Source organism: Acanthochromis polyacanthus, chromosome 8 (assembly GCF_021347895.1).
Source record: "Acanthochromis polyacanthus isolate Apoly-LR-REF ecotype Palm Island chromosome 8, KAUST_Apoly_ChrSc, whole genome shotgun sequence".
Lineage (NCBI taxonomy): Eukaryota > Metazoa > Chordata > Actinopteri > Pomacentridae > Acanthochromis > Acanthochromis polyacanthus.
Window position 1 is genome coordinate 27,265,126 of NC_067120.1, and position 23,867 is coordinate 27,288,992.

The 23,867-nt window shown below is 43.9% G+C and overlaps 1 protein-coding gene across 1 annotated transcript; it reads left to right on the plus strand.

Annotated features, from left to right (window-relative positions):
• Positions 1-584: 584 nt before the first annotated feature.
• LOC110967856 (hyaluronidase-5-like) lies at positions 585-2,634 on the plus strand. The gene is made up of 3 exons (XM_022217581.2): positions 585-1,529; positions 2,027-2,116; positions 2,199-2,634. Exons 1-3 carry the CDS (start codon positions 585-587, stop codon positions 2,607-2,609), a joined length of 1,446 nt encoding a protein of 481 aa, XP_022073273.1. The 3' UTR covers positions 2,610-2,634.
• The last annotated feature ends 21,233 nt before the right edge of the window (positions 2,635-23,867 follow it).

The following is a 23,867-nucleotide window of genomic DNA, read 5'->3' on the forward strand; positions in this document are numbered from 1 at the left end:
TCATTTATTTTGAAGATATGTGATTTAAAGTATTTTTAATGTATGTAAGTCAGATAAACTAAACACTTCTAAGCAGCATTAGCTACCTAATTTGTTAGCTCTGGCTTTGAACTCTTACTGCTGTAGAAATTTCGTACAGTAACACTGAAACACAATGCAGTACAGTATAAGGATTACTTCAATAAGTCATCAAAGACTCAACCTCTGGGCACCAGTGTTACAGCAATATATCCAATTACAGAGATATTCAATTTCTTGAGTGGTAGAGAAACAATTGCCATTTAACAAATTTGAAGGGTTAAAAGTAGCTAAATAATGCTTTACATTTGTGAAAATTTGATTTGTAAGACAGAACGTTAACTTAGCTGCTGTCTGTAACCTCTTGGATCTGTCAAATATCAAAAGCAACTGTTTTGTGACCACCAACAGATACAAATTCACTTGTTTTATTTTTGTCCTGTTTTGAAGAGATTATTTTTAATTGAAAAGGTGATAGATTTACATAGGAGCTGCTGTAACTCATTTTTAACTTCTACATTTGATTGATGTTTCCTTTTCTTCACAGATCTAATTGGTGCTCCAAAATGTGCCGAGTCAAGCTGTTCCATGACAAGCACAATCTCTTTTCCATCTTTGTCATGATGCTGGCCCTACTGTGCCTCAGCAGAGCCATACCAAGTACAGAACCTCCCATGCTACGTGGCCGCCACTTTACATTTATGTGGAACGCCCCAACCGAGCTGTGTGACATCCGCTTCAGTATACCCCTTGACCTCTCCTACTTTGACTTTGTCAGCAGCACGCTGAAAACAGCAACCAATCAAACAATCTCCATATTCTATACTGACCGCTTTGGCCTCTTCCCCTACGTGGATGAAGACACTGGAGAGATGTATGACGAAGGCTTGCCTCAGCTGATAGACATGCAGGAGCACCACGAGCTGGCTGAAGATGACATCGAGTACTACATCCCTGGCAACCGGCGGGGCCTCGCTGTGCTTGATTTTGAGGAATGGAGACCACAGTGGATTCGAAACTGGGGCAGCAAAGACATCTATCGACAGATTTCCATTGAAACAGTAAAGAAGAGGAATGCATCACTGTCTGATGAGGAGGCGGAAGAACGGGCGAAGACTATGTTTGAACGCGCAGCCAGAAGGTACTTTCTCCGATCCATCCGAATTGGGAAGACAATGAGGCCAAACAGACTTTGGGGCTACTATTTGTACCCCGACTGCTATAATTATGACTACAATCAGGACATGGTTGGCTTCACGGGAGAGTGTCCTGCCATTGAGAAGGAGAGGAATGACAACCTACTGTGGCTCTGGAAAGAGTCCACGGCACTCTATCCATCCATCTACCTGGAGTTTGTGCTCAAAGACTCTGTACAGGCCCGGATGTATGTCCGCCATCGCATCCAGGAGGCGATGAGGGTATCAACTCTCCCCAACAACTCCCACTCCATCCCCATTTATGCATATATAAGGCCTGTGTACAAGGACAGTGTTAATGACTACATGTCAGAGGTAAGAAACTTCAAAGAGGCAGAGTTTTTCATTACCTTTAGGTACAATGTATTTCCTGTGTACTGTATGTATATATGCAAAATGCTAATCTTGAGTTGGTGGCTGTGTTGGCCATCTTTATTTGAAATGTAAGGTCTATTAGACTTTAGTAGTAATAATAGTTTAAATTTCCTATATTAATGCAAACTAACCAGTCTAGAGCAACATGAGATGTATGTTAGGTACCACAGCAGTCTGCACACACTCACTCTTGAATACTGTTTTGACGAGCGCACATAAAAATTAGATGTTCTAAAAAGCTCTTAGAAAATCACTTAGTTTTTTTTTCTAGGCAACACTATTGCCGAAAAACTTTTTTGTGAAAAAATAGACAAAATGAGTTGTCACGACTTATTTTAGCCATGCATGTCAGTGATGAGTTTTGCATAACAATTGAAATAATATGGAAGTAAAACTTCCTGCTCTTCTCTAACAGGCTGACTGTCTTGTTTTTGTAGTTTGACCTGGTTAACACCATAGGAGAAGCTGCTGCTCTTGGTGCTGCTGGTGTTGTTTCCTGGGGAGACATGAATATCACTGATACAGAGGTAGAACATGACACCGCTTTGTAGCTTTTTGGTAAATTCATTTTATTCATGACATCCCTAACACAATCCCCCAATCCTTTAGGACTCCTGCTTTGATGCCCGACATCATTTGGACCACATCATGAACCCATACATCCTTAATGTATCCACAGCAGCACAGCTCTGCAGTGTGGCACTCTGCCAGGGCAAAGGTCGCTGTGTCAGGAAGCACTGGGATGATGATGTCTACCTTCATCTTGACCCACGTCGCTACCACATTCTGCAGCAATGTCGTAGTGGCCCACTGACTGTGAGTGGTGGCCTTTCGCAGGATGATATTAACTGGTTTAACCATAATTTTGACTGCATGTGCTACGACACTAAACCATGTCGATCAGTGCTGATGCTCAACAACATCCAGGAGGCACTTGTCACAGGGAATGGACTTGCTGACAGGGTGTGTCCCCTCCTGCTAGTGGTCATGCTAATCTGTCTGAACTACACTGTGATGTGAATATAAATGAAAGCACAAACACCTGTGACACGGGACATGTGGCTGCCAGAATTAAAAGACAATTCCATCGTTACTGAAGCAGGTTGTTCATTTCTTTCATTATGTCTGACTATTTTTCCTGCATTACCATCAAAGAATATTTGTAAAAAGAAAAAAGGAAAAGAGCTAAATCTATCATTTTTGCAACTTTCTTTTAAATATGCATCAGGGCTGTACGCTTAGCTTTTTCACTAGGAGCACAGGTGCTCCTAAATGAAAAAATTTAGGAGGACAGAAAAAAATTTAGGAGCGCTAACAATTTCACTATGAATCACACAATTTTATTATTAACATTCACACAACAAGCCAAGCAGTAGGCTCAGTTATTTAACACAGAGAACATCCCTGTCCCACATCTTTTTGTATTCAAGTCGCCTGGCACGCTTGGCTGAGTTCATCCAGCAGTCCACAGCAGGACTTGGATCAAAGTCCTCAAGACATGGCCCCTCCAAGCTGATCCTCATGAGGTCTTCGGTGGTGGAGACTGCAAGGCTGCTTCTTTTGGAGCCCTTTGTGTGGTTCTGCGCAGAGAAGCCCCTCTTGCACTGGGAGCTGAAATGGGCAGCACTATCATCAGCTGCACCAATCAGAGTTAAACTTATAAACTTTACCAGCAGTGTTGCTGACGCTAGTGCTAGCACTAGCACTCGCAGCCGGCATCTCTGGCACTGACACAGGGAATCTGGGATAACTAACTACATTTTCTGCTACATTTTCTCTCACATTTCTCTCACCCTCCTTGGTTCCACATTTTTTAAAATATGACTCTATTTTCTTCATCTCTCTTTCCTGCAAAAAATGCTGTAATGTTCCCAGTATCCAATCGACAGAAATGGCATAGTTGACGTTACCTAGGTGACTGTCGTGAGGGGACCTTGTGTGGCTCAGACGTTAGCGCGCGACATTATGTTTTGTAGCGTGCCGATGTGAAAAAAAGTTGTTGAAGCAGAAGGTGTAGGCTATGACTTTTAGTTTGATCCACTTTGTGCGGATTTATTTTAGGAGCAAAATGCGAACGATAGGGTTGACATCTGTACTCGCACGCGTGCTCCCTTTTTATTTTTTCTACTCACACCGATCTATTTTTAGGCGCATATGCTAGTGAAACACTCGCACTGTACAGCCCTGTGCATGTGAGCACAATATTAACTAAAATTAAAATTTAAAATACACAATTATTTTGTGTCTCTGCGTTCTCTTGTATCTATAGGAATTATTATTAATTGTACAGTCCTTCCAGGAGATTCAAAATTGTTGCAGCCTAAGTGCCTGAATTCATGGCAGCTTTTCTAAAAAAAATTGCAATGTAAGTTACAAAGTTCTAAGCGTAGTTGTTGCAATTAAATTGCTGGAGACAGTTACAATTGCTAAAAAGTGGCATTTTTTTCATGTTTCAACATTTTAATTAACAATATTTATTCCGAAACTAATTCTATAACATGCTCTAACCCATTTACACAAGCTTGCACTCCATGGTGGGAAATTAGCACCAGCCAGATACTGATTTAACATGAAGCAGTTGGTAGATTTAAGGCACAGAATGATAAACTATGACTGAATGAATCATATTTGGACATATCTGTCAGTGGCTTAAAAAGTTAATTTCTCATCCTGGCACACTTGTATTCACACATGCTCACAGCTTGTCACATCAATTAACAGGAAAAGCACTCCCCCAAGACTGTTCATTCCCCGACCTTGCGCTGAGCACACACTTTATGTACCGATACTAAATTGCCTGACCTAAGTATGTAGCAGGCAGGGGGAATTGATAGGACTCGGAAACACCTCCACAATTGAATCGATTGTTTCTTATATCACTTCGGATAGTAGGATCACAATCATGTGATCGTCAGCAGGCAGCTGAGGTAGTGTTCACTTGTTGTCATAGTTACCATGCCGCTATCAGACACCATGCCACCATCTCAGTGGGAAGTCCTTAACAAATCCATGGATCCAGTCTAAAAGCCACATCACTGCCAAAACCTTATCATTTGGTCCTTGTGTCATTTCTGACATTCTCTGAAAATTTCATCCAAATCCGTTAGTCCATTTTTGAGTAATGTTGCTCACAGAAGAAGGATTCACGTACGCTGATCGTCACATAACTCTGCCAAGGAATGCAGCGGAGTTATGTGATGATCAGAGTAATTAATTTAACTTACCTTCATTCTTTCAGCACTCACAACAGATCTTGATGTAACAGCTTCTGTCAGGCCTATGGTCCGCTTGTTTCAGCCATTCTTCTAATATGTTTTGCGGTAGAAAAGTGTCAAGGTTTTCCTTTGCATTCCACCACAGTATTGCATGTAGCGCAAAACAGTACGGAAGAAAATCAGACTCATCAGATTCTGAATTTTAAAAGCTGCTGAATTTCTTGCTTTGAATTTTTTATCATCAAAATTATGTCTGTGAATTTTATGCCTGAATTTAGCTCATCAAAATTCTAAAAACCTGTTGAAAATTCAATGTGCTCAAAATTCGCCATCAAAAAAATCCAATGTGTTCAAAATTTGCAGGAATGAAGGGAATCCAACAGTGCACTTAGTCAAGTAAAACTAACTAGAGAACTACATATAACAAATCTTGTATGGCAAGTGCAAATAGAGGCCAGGATGTCAGTCTTAAAAGACAGGTAGTCCTTGTAATGTCCTGGGATGTGTAAGGTCTCATGGCAGGTGGAGGCTGTGGGGTATCTCCATTCACTATGGAGAGAGTTCTCGGTAGAGTCTCCCATCCAGTCCAGAATTTCATTAGATTGGTCAGTTCAGATGGTGTTGCTAGGGAGTGAATTAAAATTGATTAAAAAAATGGCTACAACAAATTAAACTATCAAAAAAATCCAGGGTACACATACTACACAGGACACAGTTGACAAAGATGGGATGCATTTATCGCTATCATTGCACACTAACTCTTGATATAGCACGCTGTGATAGAATGGCCGGCTACGAACAGAGTAGTGTAGGGCAGTTCATTTCAAGCTATTCATTCACAGCTGGAATTACTTTGACTACACAGTTTAAAACCTTTCTAGATCAAGTGTAATTTAAAATGAAGAAAACCAAAACATCAATTTGAGCAGAAAACACAGATAATAAACAAAGTGTTATGTAGACTAATTAGGTTTGCTGGGTTACCAGTTTCTTTACACTGCTCTGTGATTTAACTGCATTTTTGGGCGCATAAATCACACTTCTGCCCATTTGTGCATTTATAAAATTGTTACTCAACATGCATTACAGGTTACTGACTTCCACAAAAACAAACCACATAGAGGACACAAAGGATTAACACACTCACGAAGCTTACTCTCATTCATGCTGGTAGCCATGGTTACCCCGGTCTTGTGAGGTCAATTGTCCGTGTCCCATGACCAGAGGAGCGTCACTTGATTGGCTGGGTGTTTATTCGATTTTGGCCAGGATTGATTATTCATGTCTAAGTCCCCTGGATGTCAATAACGAATTTTTTGACGGTGAATTTTGAACACTGAATTTTTTGATGGCTGTTGCATCGCGAGATGAACCGAATGTCCACAACATCTCAGTTTAAACTCAACTTTTACTGACATGGCATGTACTGGCATGTACACTCACACACATGACTGGACCACGACATGAGCATAATAACTTCTTCTGTTTTCCTTGCATGCACTCTTGACAGCGTGGCCTGATCGCCACCTAGTGGACCGTCGAGACTAGCTCATCACATTAATCTAAAACAAGGTAACTTAGCAGGTAAATAATGATAACTAGCAATTACCAATAAATGTCAGGATACCACATCTCCCCCACCTTTAAGTCAACAACTAGTCATTGATGGAAAAAGAACAAACATTCAACCTCCATAATACACAACAGTCACCCACATCACAATAACTTCAACTGAAACTCTTTTCATCTTTTTTTTAGTCCTTTCAGAACCTAACTTAAGAGATATGTCCTCCCAGTGAGATCAGAGCGCATTGTTGCTCTATTCCTGGAAAAGATCTCACTCTAACTAACAAAGTCTCTGAGGTGAGCGGTCAAGCGTCTCTCCCTGGTTGAGCGACGCACCACCGGTGCATTTGGTGATTCTGGGTGAGCCTTGGCCACGGGAGCAGGCTGTTGCTCTGTGGGCTCACCTGAAGGAGATCCACCACCCTGACTCAAATCTGCAGGCAAGGGACCCACAGCACCTGGATCACTGTTGGGAAACAGCTGTAAGTCCTTGTTAAGCTCCAAATTCGGCACTGCAGCTGTCAGTACAGCTCTCACTTGATCCACATGTCTCATCATGGTTTGACTACTCCCAAAGCGGACAGTGTATGACACAACACCCAAAGAGTTCTGAATGACATTCAGATCGGAGCCTCCATGACATCATCAACTCTGCAGGTGTCAAGCCTGTTGTTGCATGAGGTGTGATACGATAGCTAAACAGGAACCTGGAAAGTTTGGTTTGCACAGTCTCTCCTTTCGTCTTTTTCATCCCCTCCTTGAAAGTTTGGACTGTCCTCTCCGCCAGCCCATTAGAGGATGGGTGGAACAGTGCTGACCTCACATGACGAATGCCATTTTGTTTCATGAATGACTCGAACTCTGCACTCGTGAAACAGGTCCCATTGTCTGACACCAGCATTTGTGGCAGGCCAAAAACACTGAAACTTTGACGTAGCTTCTCAATGGTAGCCTTTGATGTGGATGTCATCATTGGGTAGATGTCCATCCACTTTGAGTGAGTATCCACTATCCCAAGGAACATTTCTCCCAGGAAGGGCCCTGCATAGTCCACATGAATCCTTGACCATGGTGACTCTGGCCACTCCCACGGATGTAATGAATGAACTTGCTCTTATATAGCGCTTTACTACTCATCAGAGTACTCAAAGCGCTTATACAACAATTGTTTCCATTCAACCATACGCTCACTCTGGGGCGGACGGAAGCGTGGCTGCCAATCCGCGCCTACGGCCCCTCCGACCACCACCAACATTCACACACCAGTGAAGAGCACTGGAGGCAAGGTGGGTTAAGTGTCTTGCCCAAGGACACAACAGCACATGACTAGGCGAGAGTGGGAATCGAACCGCCGACCCTTCAATCATTGGACGACCTGCTCTACCACCTGAGCCACAGCCGCCCCACTGGTGCAGTTACTGTTGCTTTTTTGGTGAGCGTGACATTCCTCACAGGACTGCACTGCTCTTTCCACATCCTGGTCCATACCTGGCCACCACAGATAAGATCTAGCCAGACCTTTCATCTTCGTTATGCCAGTATGTGTTTGATGCAGCAGTTTTAACATTCTATCTCTGCCTTTTTTTGGTATGATAACTTTGGCTCCCCAGAGCACACAACCATCCCTCACACTCAGCTCCATTCTCCGCTGATGGTAAGGCTTGAAGCAGACGTCAGTCTCAGATGGCCATCCTGTAAGGACGTATGCATGGACTTGTGACAGTAGTACATCCTTAGCTGTCCAGCTTTTGATTTGGTTTGTGTCCACCAGTGTCTCATCCAGTAGATCCATCATCAGGACTTGTTCTGTTTTCTCCCCCTTCCCTATTTTCTCAGTCACAGGCAGTCTGCTCAACGTGTCTGCATTGGCATGGTATTTTCCTGGTTTGTAGACTATGCTGTACTTGTAAGCACTGAGACGCACAGCCCATCTTTGCACTCTTGGTGAGCCCATTTGTGGGATGGGTTTCTTCTCATTGAAGAGATAGATCAGAGGTTTGTGATCCATGTAAATGGTGAAGGCATGGCCATACAGGTACTTGTGAAACTTTTCCACACCAAACAAGACTGCCAAGCCTTCCTTGTCAAGTTGAGAGTATCTTTTTTCAGCAGGCTGTAGCATGTGTGACATGAATCCCAAGGGCCTCTCACTCCCATCATCCATTCGATGTGATAACACCGCGCCTACTCCATAAGGCAAAGCTTCACATGACAGGATTAATTCTCGGTCAGGGTAGTAGTGAATTAACACATCTGATGTGTTCAGCAAGACCTTGGACTTTTGAAAGGCTTCCTCTTGCTCTTTTTTCCACTTCCATCACACCTCTTGTCTCAACAGTTCATGCAGTGGGGCTGGCAGGGTTGCCAGGTTGGGAAGAAATTGTCATGAACTAGGTGGGTGAACCCAAGCAGCAGGCAAACAGGCAGGCAGGTTAACTTAAAATGGATTTTAATAACAAAACAGAACACAAAAGCTCTCCATATGGGAGGCACAGGAATAAACTAAACAGAGTGACTAAAGGAACTGAGGGCGATGGCGTGGGGCCGTGGTGGGGGCTAAACTAAACTAACAGGGAAAGAGGTGACTCACAGAGTGTCTGGGGGATCTGGAGACGAGGTGGCGGGGGCAGAGTTGAGGGAGCCAGTGGCGGAGATGTGGCAAGAACAGACAAGCAAGCAGACCGGGAGCAGACGGAGGAGGGGTGCAGAGCGGATGAGTGATTCCGGGGTGAGGAGGCGAGACGGAGCAGACAAGGTAATCCACGAGGGAACAGAGTCCAGATAGCGATGTGTGTGTGGCGGAGTGCGGCGTGTAATGATCCAGCAAGGAGCAGTGGAGAGAGCCAGGCCTTTATGCTGCGCTGCTTACTGATTTGCGGCAGCTGTGCACCAGCCCAGCCGCTCCTAATCAGGCCTAGTGCGGAGCAGGAGAGGGAGGGGCCATGACAGAAATTTGTTATAGTAGTTCAGCAAACCCAGATATGACTTGAGTTCAGTGACATTTGTGGGAGCGGGAGCTTCCTGAATGGCTCTCAGTTTTTTTACACTGGGTGAAGTCCCTGTGCATCCACTCTGTGCCCCAAGTACTCCACTTCATCCGGTAGGAAGGTGCACTTATTTCATCTTAAGCACAGCCCAGCTTCTTCCAGCCTTGTTAGCACAGCGTCAAGGTTTTTTTTAGATGGTCAGCCGCATTCACTGCACTCACCAAAATGTCATCCAGGTGCACTGCTACTAGTGGAATTCCTTTCAACAGACCCTCCATGGTCCTTTGGAATATGGTGGGTGCAGAAGCCACTCCAAACGGCAGTCTGTTGTATGTGAACAGTCCTCGATGTGTGTTCACCTTCAGGAATTTTTTTGAGTCATCATCCATCAGTATTTGCTGATACCGGTATGCATGGCTCATGTCCAGCTTGGAAAACTGTTCTCCTTCAGCTAGAGCTGCAAACAAGTCATCAACTCAGGGTATTGGATATTGTTCCAATGAGGAAACGGTGTTCACTGTGAGCTTATAATCTCCACAGAGTCACACAGTTCCTACCGGTTTCAAGATCGGCACCACTGGAGCTGTCCACTCTGAGTATTTCACTGGCGTGATTATTCCTTCCTTCAGCAACCTGTCAATTTCCGCATCCACTTTAGCTTTCATTGCATAAGGAATGGAACAAGGTCGGAAGAATCCATCCATCCATTCCCTATACACCACTTTATCCTCACTAGGGTCGCGGGGGGTGCTGGAGCCTATCCCAGCTGACTCGGGCGAAGGCAGGGGACACCCTGGAAAGGTTGCCAGTCTGGCACAGGGCTACATATACAGACGAACAATCGCACTCACATTCACACCTACGGGCAATTTAGAGTCATCAATTAAACTCAGCATATTTTTGGACTGTGGGAGGAAGCCGGAGTGCCCAGAGAAAACCCACGCATGCACAGGGAGAACATGCAAATTCCATGCAGAAAGATCCCGGGCCCACCCCGGGATTTGAACCGGGGATCTTCTTGCTGCAAGGCGAAAGTGCTAACTACTACTCCACTGTGCAGCTTCTTTGGTGACTTTCAGTGTGCCAAGTTCTTCTTTGAATCCTTCCTCATGCTCACTTCCCACCTGCTGCAGAGCTTTTTCTTTTGTTTGTTGCACTGCTTTGTTCCCAGTTTGGATGTGCTTCACTCGACAAGCTCTGTGTCTGTCTTTAATTTCCTTCCAGTTCAGCCGTATGTCCTCCAGCAAGCCTCACCCTAGTAAGGACGGGCCATCCCCTTCGACCACTATGATAGGCAGTTTAACACTTTGATGCATGTACTTCACTCTGACATAAGCAGCTCCACTCACTGTCACTGGGTGCCCTGTGTAAGTCTCCAACTTAATCTGGACTGGCCTAATGCGGGGAGATTTAGCACCTTAAAACATTGTTTGAAATGTTTTCTCATTCATTACTGTGAGACTACATCCAGTGTCTATTTCAAAAGTAACACATTTTCCATTCAGCCTCATACTCACTGTACGGTATATGGGCCAACTTTTCTCAGGTGCACTTCACTCATGCAACCCAGTTTGAACTCCATGCACTTCAGCGTGAATATGCCATCTTTTGAGTTATCAGTGTTACTGTCCTCTTGTTTCTCCTGCACTTTTTGTGAACGGTAGTTTGAACTCCGCCCCTTCTCTCTTTTAGCCTCAGCTGATTTTTTGTTGTTGATTTCTTCTGTGTGTTCTTGTTGCGGCAGGCTCTGGCAATATCGCCTACTTTTCCACAGGCATGACATTCTTTTTGTTTAAACTTACATTCAGGTGCCAAGTGTTGTCCTTTGCAGCGGTAGCATGCCGGCGCAGCTCCTTTGACTGCACCACTCTCGTGTGAGCCCTTGTTTACTTTAAAGCACTAAACTGCGGCACTGGGATTTTGTAAATCCTGGGCATTTTTGGTTGCAGTCTCTGCTGCCACAGCAATTTCCAAAGCTTTATTAAATGTCAAATCCGTTTCTGCCAGGAGTCACCTTTGAATCCGGTCGTCGTTAATCCCACAAACGATCCTGTCTCTCAACATCTGCTGCAAGGTGTCGCCATAGTTACAGTCCTGCGGAACTCCGCTACATACTCCATCACTGATTCATTAGACTTGCAACTTTGGGAATCAAACTTGTACCTTTGTACGATTTCGCTTGGCATTGGATCAAAATGTTTTTTTTAACAGGTGTACCAGTTCGGTGTATGTCTTGTCCTTCAGCTTGTCTGGGCTGAGAAGGTTCCACATCAAACTGTACATTGATGCTCCGATGACACTTGTCAAAGGTCAAAGGTCAAAAGGTTCTTTATTGTCATATCATTCCACAGTTGCACATGAAACAATGCGAAATTGAACCCTGGTCCCAGTTTCAGCCATCAAAACAATATAAAAACACTCTCATAAAGACACTATAAGTATAAAGAGACACACTAATATATTCAATATATAAAAACCTGCAACATAAATATATGTGCAGTGAACCAACAGTTTGTGCCTTCTTAATCAGCTGGGAGGTGTTGTGGCTCCAGGTGAGTTCCTCAGACAGGTGTACTCCCAAGTATCTGTAGGTGGAGACCACTTCTACGTCAGCGCTGCCGATGTGCAGGGGATGGGGGGGACATCTGACTCTGCGGAAATCCACTACCATCTCCTTGGTCTTCTTAACGTTGATGCAGAGGTTGTTGTCTCTGCACCAGCCAACCAGCAATTCTACCTCCTCTCTGTAGTGGGACTCATCGTTGTTTGTGATGCATCCCACCACTGCTGTGTCGTCTGCGAACTTCACTATATGGCAGCTCGGATGTTTTGCAGAGCAGTCATACGTGAGCAGGGTGAACAGGAGGGGGCTCAGCACACAGCCCTGGGGCAAGCCAGTGTTGATGGTGATTGGGGAGGAGGTGGTGTTGTGAATCCGGACAGTTTGGCACCTGCCTGTCAGAAAGTCCAGGACCCAGGGTGGATAGTTTTCCCACCAGCGTCTGTGGAATGATGGTGTTGAAGGCGGAGGAGAAGTCTTGGAAGAGCACACGGACACATGCGTTCCTGCTCTCCAGATGGGTGAGGGCTGTGTGCACCACTGAAGAGATGGCATCGTCAGTGGAGCGGTTTTTCTTGTAGGCGTACTGGTGGGGGTCCAAAGTGGCGTCGATGGAACTTTTGATGTGGGCCATCACTAGCCTCTCAAAGCACTTCATGACTATCGGTGTGAGGGCTACAGGCTGATAGTCATTCAGGCCTGTCACTTTGGAAGACTTGGGGACCAGTACGATAGTGGCAGCCTTCAGGCAAGCGGGAATGGATGCTACCTGAAGTGAGATGTTGAAGATGTCTGTTAGTACCTCGGAGAGTTGATGTGCACAGTCCCTCAGTACTCGTCCTGAGATGTTGTCAGGGCCTGCAGCTTTGTGGGGATTGATCCTCTGGAGTGTCCTTGTCACATCTCCTTGGGTCACAATCAGGGGCATGTCATCTGGAGAGGAGGTGAGTCTGGAGCAGAGGGGTGTGTTGGGATCATCAAAGCGTCTGTCTGGGAGGGTTGGATCCATGGGGCATTGTGCATCTCTGACGTCGTAGTCAGTGATGCACCTTATGCCTTTCCACATTCTTCTGGGGTCACTGGATGAGAAGTGACCCTGGATTCTCTGCCCATATGTGGCCTTGGCCCTCTTGATGCCAGCTACTAAAGCTCTCCTTGCTGCTCTCAGTGCTGTTTCCTCACCTGCCCTGAATGCAGCATCCCTGGCCTTCATAAGGGCTCTCACCTCTGCATTCAGCCATGGCTTGTCATTGCGGTAGGTGGATATAGTCCTGGTGGTCTTGATGTCATCAGCACACTTGGAGATGAAGCCTAGCAGCGAGCTGGTGTACTCCTCCAGGTCCACCTCACCTCCATATGTTGCTGCCTCCTTGAAGACCTACTGGTCTGTGCTAGAGACTGACATTTTTTCGGGATTCCCGCGGGTCACGGGATTCCCGTGGGATTCCCGCGGGATGGGAGTCAGCTTTACTATTGATCACGTGATTGGGACGGTACAGGATAAAAAGTGGGAGCAGACGGGAGCGGGAACCAATCAATAAGACAAAATATAATTTATGACATGCGCCGCCATTTTGTAGTTTTTTGCCAATAAGCCTACACTGTAATAGAAGTGAAAAGAACTACACGGCCCAGAAGCGAACAGTGCTTCCGGCCGCTGCTCTCCGCCGTAATTCAAAGAAGAACAGCAATGGAGGGAGTTAACACTGGCGTTGAATCTGATGTGCTAAAAACTGATTTGCAATGCAAAGTAAGAAGTAAGGACCTATCTATTAACCCTTTAAGCTGCAGTCAATTCCAGCCATTTTCAGTACAAAAAATTGATAACATTCTATTTTTAAATTTAAAAAATTACGAAAAATACAGGGAATATTGGACGCACATCGCGAGGTGCATTTCCTTGAAAACGACCGATTCGTGGATTTTATACTGACTTCAGGACATGTTTTGGACAAAATAGTTTACTGGCTTGTGTCGTCTGGATGTAAAAGGTTGGATTATGGCTGTTTTTTGTGGAATATTTTCATCTGTGTGTAATAATGAACCCGGAAATATGAGTCGCGCTGTGTGCGTTGAAGCCGTGTATAGAGAACGGATGGATGAATATTCGTTTATGGCGGACAAATGTGTTTTTCTCACCCGCTGTGGTAATAACGTCTGAAAGTGGTTTATACCGGCGGATTCATGAGAAGCTAAGCTTTCCATCGGCGTATAGTGTTTGTATAATTGCGTTTGCAGCCGTCGGACATTCTTGAAATTCCTATGCAAATTAGTCGGTGTACCGCAGGCGGGACACTGAAGTTTCAGCTGACAGAAATGGCAGGGAAGTCGGAAATATTGCTCAGCTTCACGAGAGTCGAGTGTGATGGCGTTAACACGCCGTATGCCACTTGCAAAACGTGTTTAACCATAGTTAAGTACAGCAGTGAGTCAGGGACAATGTCTATGTTCAAAGGGAACAATTGCTCAATAAATAAGCAAAATGAAGCTTCATATATTTGGGTTTATTACACTAAGTTAGGCACTTTTGTTTGGACTGAGGTAATAAATGGGTCCTAATTTTACCAGAGATTAACTGTTCCTGTTGCCATATCTTTTGAAATGAAACTGCAGAACACAAAGTAATCTAAAAAAGAACGGGGAGAAAATCAAATCAAATTCATTGTATTGCCTAAAAACTAGAGGAATGGGGAAAAAAGGGAGCGGTACAGAAGTGGGAGTCATTCTGAACAGGAGTGGGATGGGAGTGGGAGCCATTTTACCAGGAGTGGGATGGGACAGGATTTTTTTATTTACTCTGGCCTGGGATTGGGACGGGACAAGATTTTTTTCTGTGGGAGTGGGATGGGACAGGAATGAAAATCCACTCCCGTGTCACTCTCTCGTCTGTGCACTCGAAACAGTCCTGGAGAACACAAGCAGCATTGCTGGGCCACACAGTGACTGTGCTCTTTGTTGGTCTGGACCGCCTCCGCAGGGGGCAGTATGCTGGTGCAAGCAGGACGGAGGTGTTATCGGAGAAGCCAAGGTGGGGGCAGGGTCGGGCTCTGTATGCTCCGTGAATGTTGGAGTATACACAGTCCAGAGTGTTATTTCCCCTTGTTGGAAAATCCACATGCTGGTGGAACCTGGGCAGGATGTCTGTCAGTCTTACGTGGTTGAAGTCCCCTGCAACCACGTAGAAAGCCTCCGGGTGCTTGGTCTGCAGTGAGCTGATGGTGTCGTGTAGCTCTTGCAGCACCTCGCTAGCCTTATTAGCATTAGCACCTGGCGGGATGTAAACAATAGTGACAAACACGGCCGTAAACTCTCGTGGCAGGCAGAATGGCTGGCATTTCACCGTCATAAACTCTAAAGCCTCGGACCAATAGCCCTCAACCAGTCCACAGTTTGTACAACAAACCTTTGCTGATATACACACACAGTCCTCCACCCCGAGTCTTCTCCGAGCGCTGGTCGCGGTCCACACAGAACAGCTGTAGCCCGTTGAGTTGGAAGGCTGAGTCCGGCATGGTGTTATTTAACCACGTTTCCGTCAGACACACTACAGCACAGTTCTTAATCTCGTCCACGAATCCCAGCCTCAGGCGGAGTAGATCCATTTTGTTATCTAGGGAGCGAACGTTGGCCAGGAAGAGTGACGGTATCGGTGGCTTCCTAGCCCCTAGCTGAGCTAGCCAGCCTGCCCGCTTGCCCTGCTTTTGTTTCCAGGCGCACCGCTTCCTCTTGACGGCCTGGCTGCATAGCCTGCTCCTCCACCGCGACGCTCTCAGCAGCTGCAGCCTACCCAGAGTAGATTTGAGTTCTGATGGGAGTGTTAAGTCCGAACTTACTTTAATGTCCAGGAGTTTGGTTCGGCTGTATCTTTGCTGACTGAATGATGCAGAGTCAGCACTAACTGTTGGTCCGGAGACATTAATAAAAGGCTTATTCACGGGAGCTCGGGAAGCCACTGCACCTCTGGGCGCCGCCATTTTCCACTTATGAGTATGGCTCTCTGTCTATCTCCATCGTCAATGTTATTGGCGGCAAAAAACTGTTCCATTATTTCACAATACTCCTCCCAGGTTTGATTCTTCTGGTCAAACGCTGCCAACGTGCCAATTGTCGCCATTTCTTGTCTTATGTACTCTCTCCTCCTGTCCCAGCTGAAAAACCACGTCTCTCTCCTTGCTGTTTAGCTGCCGCATGGTGGCACATTAGCATATGCTAACCCGACTCGTCACTCCACCAGTTAATGTCCTGAAGTCTTTATCCTCGTCGCCAAAAAGATGTTGCATCGCGAGATGAACCGAATGTCCACAACATCTCAGTTTAACCTCAACTTCTACTGAGGGCTTGAGCATGGCATGCTACACTCGCATACATGACTGGACCACGACATGAGCGTAAGGCAGACTCTCGGATAACTTCTTCTGCTTTCCTTGCATGCAAGGAGTGGACCCTTGAGACTAGCTCATCACATTAATCTATAACAAGGTAACTTAGCAGGTAAATAATGATAATTAGCAATTACCAATAAATGTCAGGATACCACAACGGCGAATTTTGAACACACTGATTTTTTAACTGGTTTTTAGAATTTTGATGAGCTAAATTCAATCATAAAAAATTTCAAATACATAACTTGATGCAAAAAAAAAATTCAAAGTAAGAAATTCAGCAGCTTTTAAAGTTCAGAATTTGATGAGTCTGATTTGCTTCCATAAAACAGTTTACCTCTGCTTTCATTAAGAACATGAGGGAATTTGCATGGTCTTTAGCAGTAATTTTTGTTGGTAAATGAGAGACAGAATCAGACATGTCTGCATCTTCAAACCATAAACAAGTGTGGTGAGTGGAGGGCTTCAAGAGAAAAACTAGGGTGCTACAACTACCAACTGTAGACACCAGCCAGACAACGCCAATCTGGGACTTTCACCCAGGGAATTATAACCAATACTAATGAGAAGGCAACTCAGGTTCGTTCTACTAATGAGGCAGGAGACGTGGTTCCAGTATAGGCAAAAGAATACAAATTTCATTTAACAATGTCAAAAAAAAAATGGTGCCATTCATTTTTTAAACCAAACCATTTGTTTGTGGATGATAGGGCGAACATAGACTCATTTGAATGCCCAGTACTTTGCACACCTGTTTTTTCAGCTGTAAATACAAATATTGTTGATTACACATAACATGTTTTCTTGCAAAGTGTTGAGACTAGCTTACTAGTTTGTAATAGTGTATATCATGTAACATGTTTACATCCAATAGGTACCAGAAAAAAACACATTTCCTGTATACCATAACCTCATTTGCTTTAACATTCTTTAGAAATACTTCAGTCAGCTATTTTGTAAGAGCTTTGAAAAGAATATCAAATTGTAAGAATACATTTCTTACGTAGGCTCAGACTTTTTGGTGTGAGTATAGAAGTCATGTCAACCTTCTATGATGCAGTGCTAGGCAGTATCATTAGGTATGGTATGACAGCTTGGTTTGGGACTCTCTCTGTCCAGCTAAAAGTTAGAATAGCTAAAATGGAAAAAACAGCCATGAAGGTAATTGGCAAGAAGGACTTCCCATCCCTTCAGATGATCTTTGAGAAGTCAGTGCTCAGTCTGGCAAACAGAGTACTTTCTGATCCTTCTCACAGTCTTTTTTCAGAGTATGAGTTGTTACCTTCTGGTAGACGCTACAGAGTGTGCCATGCTAAGAGTAACCGTTTTAAACTCTCTTTTATCCCTTTTTCCACTGTATTATTTAACAGCCGGCACATAGTGTACAGCTCAAATTAGGGTACCTGCTACCAGCTACTGCAGGACTGATGTACCTGCACTGCATTTTATTTGCGTTGTTCAACGGGAATGGGAAACTTTTGAAATTTAAAGGCTGAAATGGTGCATTCTGGTGAACTCTGACACCTAGAATTCTTTAAACATGAAGGCTTAAAAAAATGTCTGTATGGGACCTTCTAGGCACCCCCCAAAAACAGCACAAAGTCATGTTGATGTGATGAAACCAAATATTTATACTGGATTCAAATTTGAATGAGCCACATGAAGTCATCACTATGTGTGCTTTCCGATCGACCATGGGAGTGAGCCTCTTCTGTTGAGGAACTTGTGGGGCAATGCCACTGGGTTGTTGCACGTACACACTACTGATCCCGTATGTTAGGGTGACCATACGTCCTCTTTTGCCCGGACATGTCCTCTTTTGAGAGGCTGTCCGGCCTGTCCGGCCGGCGTTTATAAAGTCATTCAAATGTCCGGGTTTTTGAACTGAAAATTTTTCGCGCACGAGCTGGAAGTGTGTCCTCTTTTCAGAGAAACAGAATATGGTCACCCTACCGTATGTTTGGTCCTGTTGTCGCGTCTCTTCCCTCCGCCGGGTGAAAAAATTGCTGGGCATTTGGTGGTTAGAGCGCTTTTCGTACCATTTCCTGGCGTGATTTTTCATTTTCATGTGGTCTATCAGCGCTTGGCATCCTCTGTTGCTGTATTTTGTCTCATCGTCGCACACCATGCACCTTGCTTTCCCAGCTACATCTAACTTTCGATAATGCTCTCCAGTCGTTGTTTCCAACTCGTGCTTTTGGTGCGCAAGCTTCATGGATTTTGCCAACTACTCCCAATTCCACTTGACGCGACACCCATCGTCCACTTCCCTTGTTCTATTCTCCTCTTTCCTGTCAATAATTCTAGCCATATTCCTCTTTCTCCCTGTCCTCCTCCTTCGCGCGACCACACAAACTGCCTTCCACTCTCGTAAAATGGTAGTTCTCGCGTTACTGAATTTGAACACGATGTACGTGAAAGTAAACATTGCAAGCCAGCGCACTGCTGACAACTACGTGCGATCCAACCCTATACCCCTTACACCCCATATTTTTTTCTCATCGAATTTGGGCGATTCAAGTTGGGTCTCAACATTGATACCTCGATACGCGAATTTTCGCAGATCCGCGACCAAATAACATGCCTGGAAACAGGCTAGAGTTACCCCGCATTCCCTGGTTAGAGTTACCTCGCTTCGTGAAACGGAAAACTCTGAGTTTCCCTCATTTCAGGGTTAACAAACTCAGAGTTTTCACTAAACCTGCTTCGTGAAATAGGCCCCTGGAGTGTAGATATTAAAGAAGAGATTGAAGAAGCTGAGTGGGGAGCAGCTTGCTTAAAAGCTCAAACACAAACAATTAATCGTCTCTCCTGTAATGACTACATACTTGATACTTCACACAGCAGCAGCAGAGGTGCAGATGTAGCTGAGAAATCTGGAGGTTGCCACTTCTTGCATTCCAAAAGTAGGGGAGTCAGATTTTGTCAAGTGGCACAGAAAAATCTGACTCCCCCTACAACTTCTCTCCTGTGATGACTACATACTTGATACTTCACACAGCAGCAGCAGAGGTGCAGATGTTGTAGCTGAGAAAGTTTGGAGGTTGCCACTTCTTGCATTCCAAAAATAGTAGGGGAGATAGATTTTGTCAAGTGGCCCAGAAAAGTCTGACTCCCCCTACAACTTCTCTCCTGTAATGACTACATACTTGATACTTCACACAGCAGCAGCAGAGGTGCAGATGTTGTAGCTGAGACAGTTTGGAGGTTGTCACTTCTTGCATTCCAAAAATAGTAGGGGAGTCAGATTTTGTCAAGTGGCCCAGAAAAATCTGACTCCAGATTTTATTTCATATCATACAATCTGCACAGTTAACTCAACCTGCATATTTCTGTTAAAGTCCTAGTTTTGAAATAGTCTCTCTGTTCTCAATCTGCCATACTGTGATCATTTAGCCCCTTATTTTATTATTCTGTTCTTACAGATTGCTTTACAGACTTCTTACAGACAATTTACTAGGGTTTTTTTTGTTTGTTTGTTTTTTAAAAAAACTTGTGATTTGTTGTTTTAGCTGTTGTAGCAAATAATTTCCCAGGTGTGGGATTAAAGAATTTCAGTTCTATTATGTTGTTTACTGGCCCAATAAAAATAACAAGAATAACAAATGACTTTATACTTAAGAACTATACTTATATTAAAGACTTTATTCATAAATACCAGACATATTTTGATGCCATATCTTGCATTCTTAAGGGAGTCCGATTTTAAGTAAGGAGATATAAAGTTTTCTCAGTGAACAAATACTTTATTGACACGTGTAGAACACTGATGGAATATGAACAATATTTGGCGATTACACCCTGTCCTGTCCTGATGTCCTCATAGGAGTGAAACTGAGAGTAGCGTAGAATCTCCCCCGATGGCATCTAGGGTGCGCACATACGGATGAGAAGAGGAGGAGAAACATGTCACCTAATTATATTTAACAGGAAAACATGTCTGCAGTTCGGTACTTAATTACATTTAACCCGAAACCCAGTAGAAAACAACAGCAAAAACAGTCAAGTGGCCACAGAGTGAAACGTAAGTCGTGCACGTTCACGCGAAGGGGGAGTCAGATTTTTCTGGGGGGTAGTGTCTACAGATACGGACCCGTACCCGTAGCCTGTGGCCTACGGATAAGGCACTTTCCCTTAACATAAATATTAATGAGCCGTACATAAATATTAATGAGCCGGCTGATGAACACGCTTCGTGATTGGCTGGTAATCCGACGGACATAAATATTAATGAGCCGGCGACGCTGATGAAGGCGCTTCCGTGATTCGAGGTGAATCTGCGGAATGAATGGCGGAACTAACAGCCAGCAAACTATAAGTATTTTTTTACCTTCAAAAGTAGCGACAGACTATTACATATTAACAACCTAAACAAAACCCTGACGTATTTTCTGCGTCTGTCAACACAGACCCTGCACGTCAGTCACTTTAATGTTAGCGGACTCTGTTGAATGGCTAAGTTACATAACCACAAACAAATCTCACAATATCACAGTAAATCGAGTTTGTGGGTTTTTTAAATTCATGCCGAATTAAAGAGCTGCTTCTCACCATTCACGAGTGTTTGTTTCATATTCGACATCCTTAACTTTATCTTGTAAATTAGCGTCCGAAATTAAATGGGAACATTTGCAATGGAGTTCGTCAGCCGCTTCCACCACTGAACGCGGTAAACTAATTAATAGGAATTGGACTTCAAACAATTTAGACACGGCGTCTAAAAGCGTAAAAACTACATTGTCTACATAAAGTGTGAGAGGAGACGGTGTATTTTTAGTTAAATTATACAATGTTCCCCGTCAAAGTCATTCATATAAACTGCCTGTAATGTGCAGCAATAACCATCGCCAGCTCTTCAGTGACCTCAACACGTCCGTACCTCTAGTACAGATGCTACGGGTACAGGTCCGTACCTCTAGCATCAACCTTTCTGGGGAGTGTGAAAATTCTACAACACGGGTCATACTGTGTGACTGCTTCAGGAACTAGTTCATGGATTCGACGTTCAATTCAAAATATAAGGAGCAGCAAAACGCAATGGATTCGCTGTTCACATTTTTGGGATTTTTGCCTGCTGTATCTTTGCTTGCAATCGGTTTCAGACTCTTTTTTTCCATAGAAGAAGGCCAAAACGAGAAGATTCTCCCCTTTCTGGGAACATTTTGATCTGATTTCTTCTAATAAAGTGGCAAATGGGGGCGCTGTTGAGCGATGAAGGAGTAACGCGTTTTCGAAAAGCTCCGTTGCCAAATCTTCTAAAAATTACTTTTAAGGGCCAAAAAGACAAACTTTCACAGAGTAACTCAGCTCAAATTCAATCATCTATCACCAAGGACTCACAATCCAGTGGTTATCTCAACATGAAGAAAGGAAAAACCAAGAAGGTAAAGAAGACTGAACTAGGACCTGACCAAGCATCGACCTTGCCTGAGAACGAGGCCGGCGAAGACTCGAGCAGTGATGAGGAAGATCCCTCAACCGCGCCATATTAGCAGCCATTACGGAACTTAGAGGTGAAATGACTAGAATAAAGAATGACATTTGTGAAAATCTGGTTAAACGCATTGAACGAGTGTACAATGACTTGAGAGGAGAGATAACTATGGCTAAACATGACGTTCAGACATCAATTGCTAATCTCGAAGCTAAATCCAACGTTTTACAAAGTAAAGTTACGGACATCGAGGAAGCTACTACTAGTCACTCAGATAGCATTAGCCAATTAGAGCAACAAGTGATTAGCCTCAATGCTGAAGTGGATAAGCTGAAACAACAGTGTGAAGGCTATGAAGGCAGATCGCAGAGAAACAACATTCGGATTATTGGAATCCGTGAGGGGCCGGAAATGCCAAAACCACGGGACTTTATAACCTCACTGCTGAAAGATGTGCTCACTCTGACCGAGACACCACTCATTGATAGAGCCCATAGGGCTCTTCGTCAGCGGCCAGAGCCCTCCGAACCTCCGCAGCCCTTTATAATACGGCTTCATTACTACCATCAACTGGAAGAAATCCTCCATAAAGCGGCAGCGGTGAAGAACCTCCAGTATCAGGGTAAAAACATGCGCATCTTTCCCGACTATCCCCCCGTGGTGGCAAAGCGAAGGGCCCTTTTCAACAGAACAGGGCAGATGCTACGCAACCAACCCGGCATCAGGTACGGTCTTCTCTACCCAGCAAGATTCCTGATTACTCACTACGGCATCCAGACATCGTTCACCGACCCACAGAAAGCCGTGGAGTATGAACGTCTCATGGCAACACCGCCCGGAACAAGTAGGAGTAAAAGTCACTAAGCCTTGCTCATTTATATGTTAATAGACTCAACAAGGACCACTGTTATGACAAATGAATAAATACATTGTAGTGATAGAATATGGAGATGGATCCATTAAGTAACTCTGGTGCAGAAATGGCAAGGCTATATTGTTCATTTTAAACCTTTATGGTAACTACACACCACATTAATACTCATTTCACCATGTCTTTGTTTATGTACCTGGCTCACTGTTTGTTTGTTTTTTTGGAATGTTTGAGTATCATTGTTATACTAAGAATTGTAAGGTATGTTTACTCTTAAAAAAAATTCAATTCTACTTACAAATGGCCAACGTTTCTCAATTTGGCTTAAGGAGCTTCCCCCAAGGTGATTAACAGTCTTAGTAAGTTAGGTTACTCAGCTAGGGAAGTCCTTCTTTTTTGTTATTGTTTTTTGTATCTTGGCTTTTTGCCTTTTTTTGTTTTTGTTTTGTTCTTTTTTCCTCTTTGGCTTCCCTCAACCTGTTGTCCTGCGGCTTCTATAATGTTAGCCTGAGGTGTTCTCAGTTCATGTTCATTGATTGTTTGTTTTATGTGTTTATTTTTTTGATGAAGCGGAGTCAATTTACATATGTAGTTTCAGAAACAAATTTTTACCAATACAATTCATATAGAGATATCTATGTTTTGTTAAACTGCCAACTTTTCTTTATTTTATCTTATTTTGTGATATGACAGATGCACAGAATAGCAAAAAGGGACTGCCAGTTACTAGTTGGAACATACATGGCAGCAACAATCCTGTAAAGAGAGGTAAAGTAATGAACCATTTAAAGTCGCTGCACTCTGATATAATTTTTCTCCAAGAAACACACTTAAAAACAGTACGTTATAAAAAGCTGAAAGTGAAATGGGTAAAAGAAGTTTATCATTCATCCTTCTCTGTGAAAGCAAGAGGTGCCGCAATTTTTATTAAAAAGGGTGTCCCCTTCATCCATAAATCCACTATTGCTGACAAGGATGGCCGTTATATTATTGTCTCTGGGGAGATATACAATGAATCAATAACCCTTGTTAATCTATATGCACCTAACACAGATAGTCCTGCGTTTTTTAAGAAAGTCTTCAGTTTGATCCCTGATTTGTCACATACTAAGTTGATAATAGGAGATTTCAACACACCCCTGGACCCTTACCTCGACAGATCATCTAACCATAAAATTCCTAAAAACAACTCCAGTATATTTCTAAACTCATATCTGAAAAATATGAATCTCAAAGATTTTTGGCGTTTCACCAACCCATCAG

Coding starts and splice junctions, on each gene's coding strand:
- LOC110967856 (XM_022217581.2), top strand. CDS start 585: ATGTGCCGAGTCAAGCTGTTCCATGACAAGCACAATCTCTTTTCCATC. Junction 1,530..2,026: donor TTAATGACTACATGTCAGAG/GTAAGAAACTTC, acceptor TTGTTTTTGTAG/TTTGACCTGGTTAACACCAT. Junction 2,117..2,198: donor TGAATATCACTGATACAGAG/GTAGAACATGAC, acceptor CCAATCCTTTAG/GACTCCTGCTTTGATGCCCG.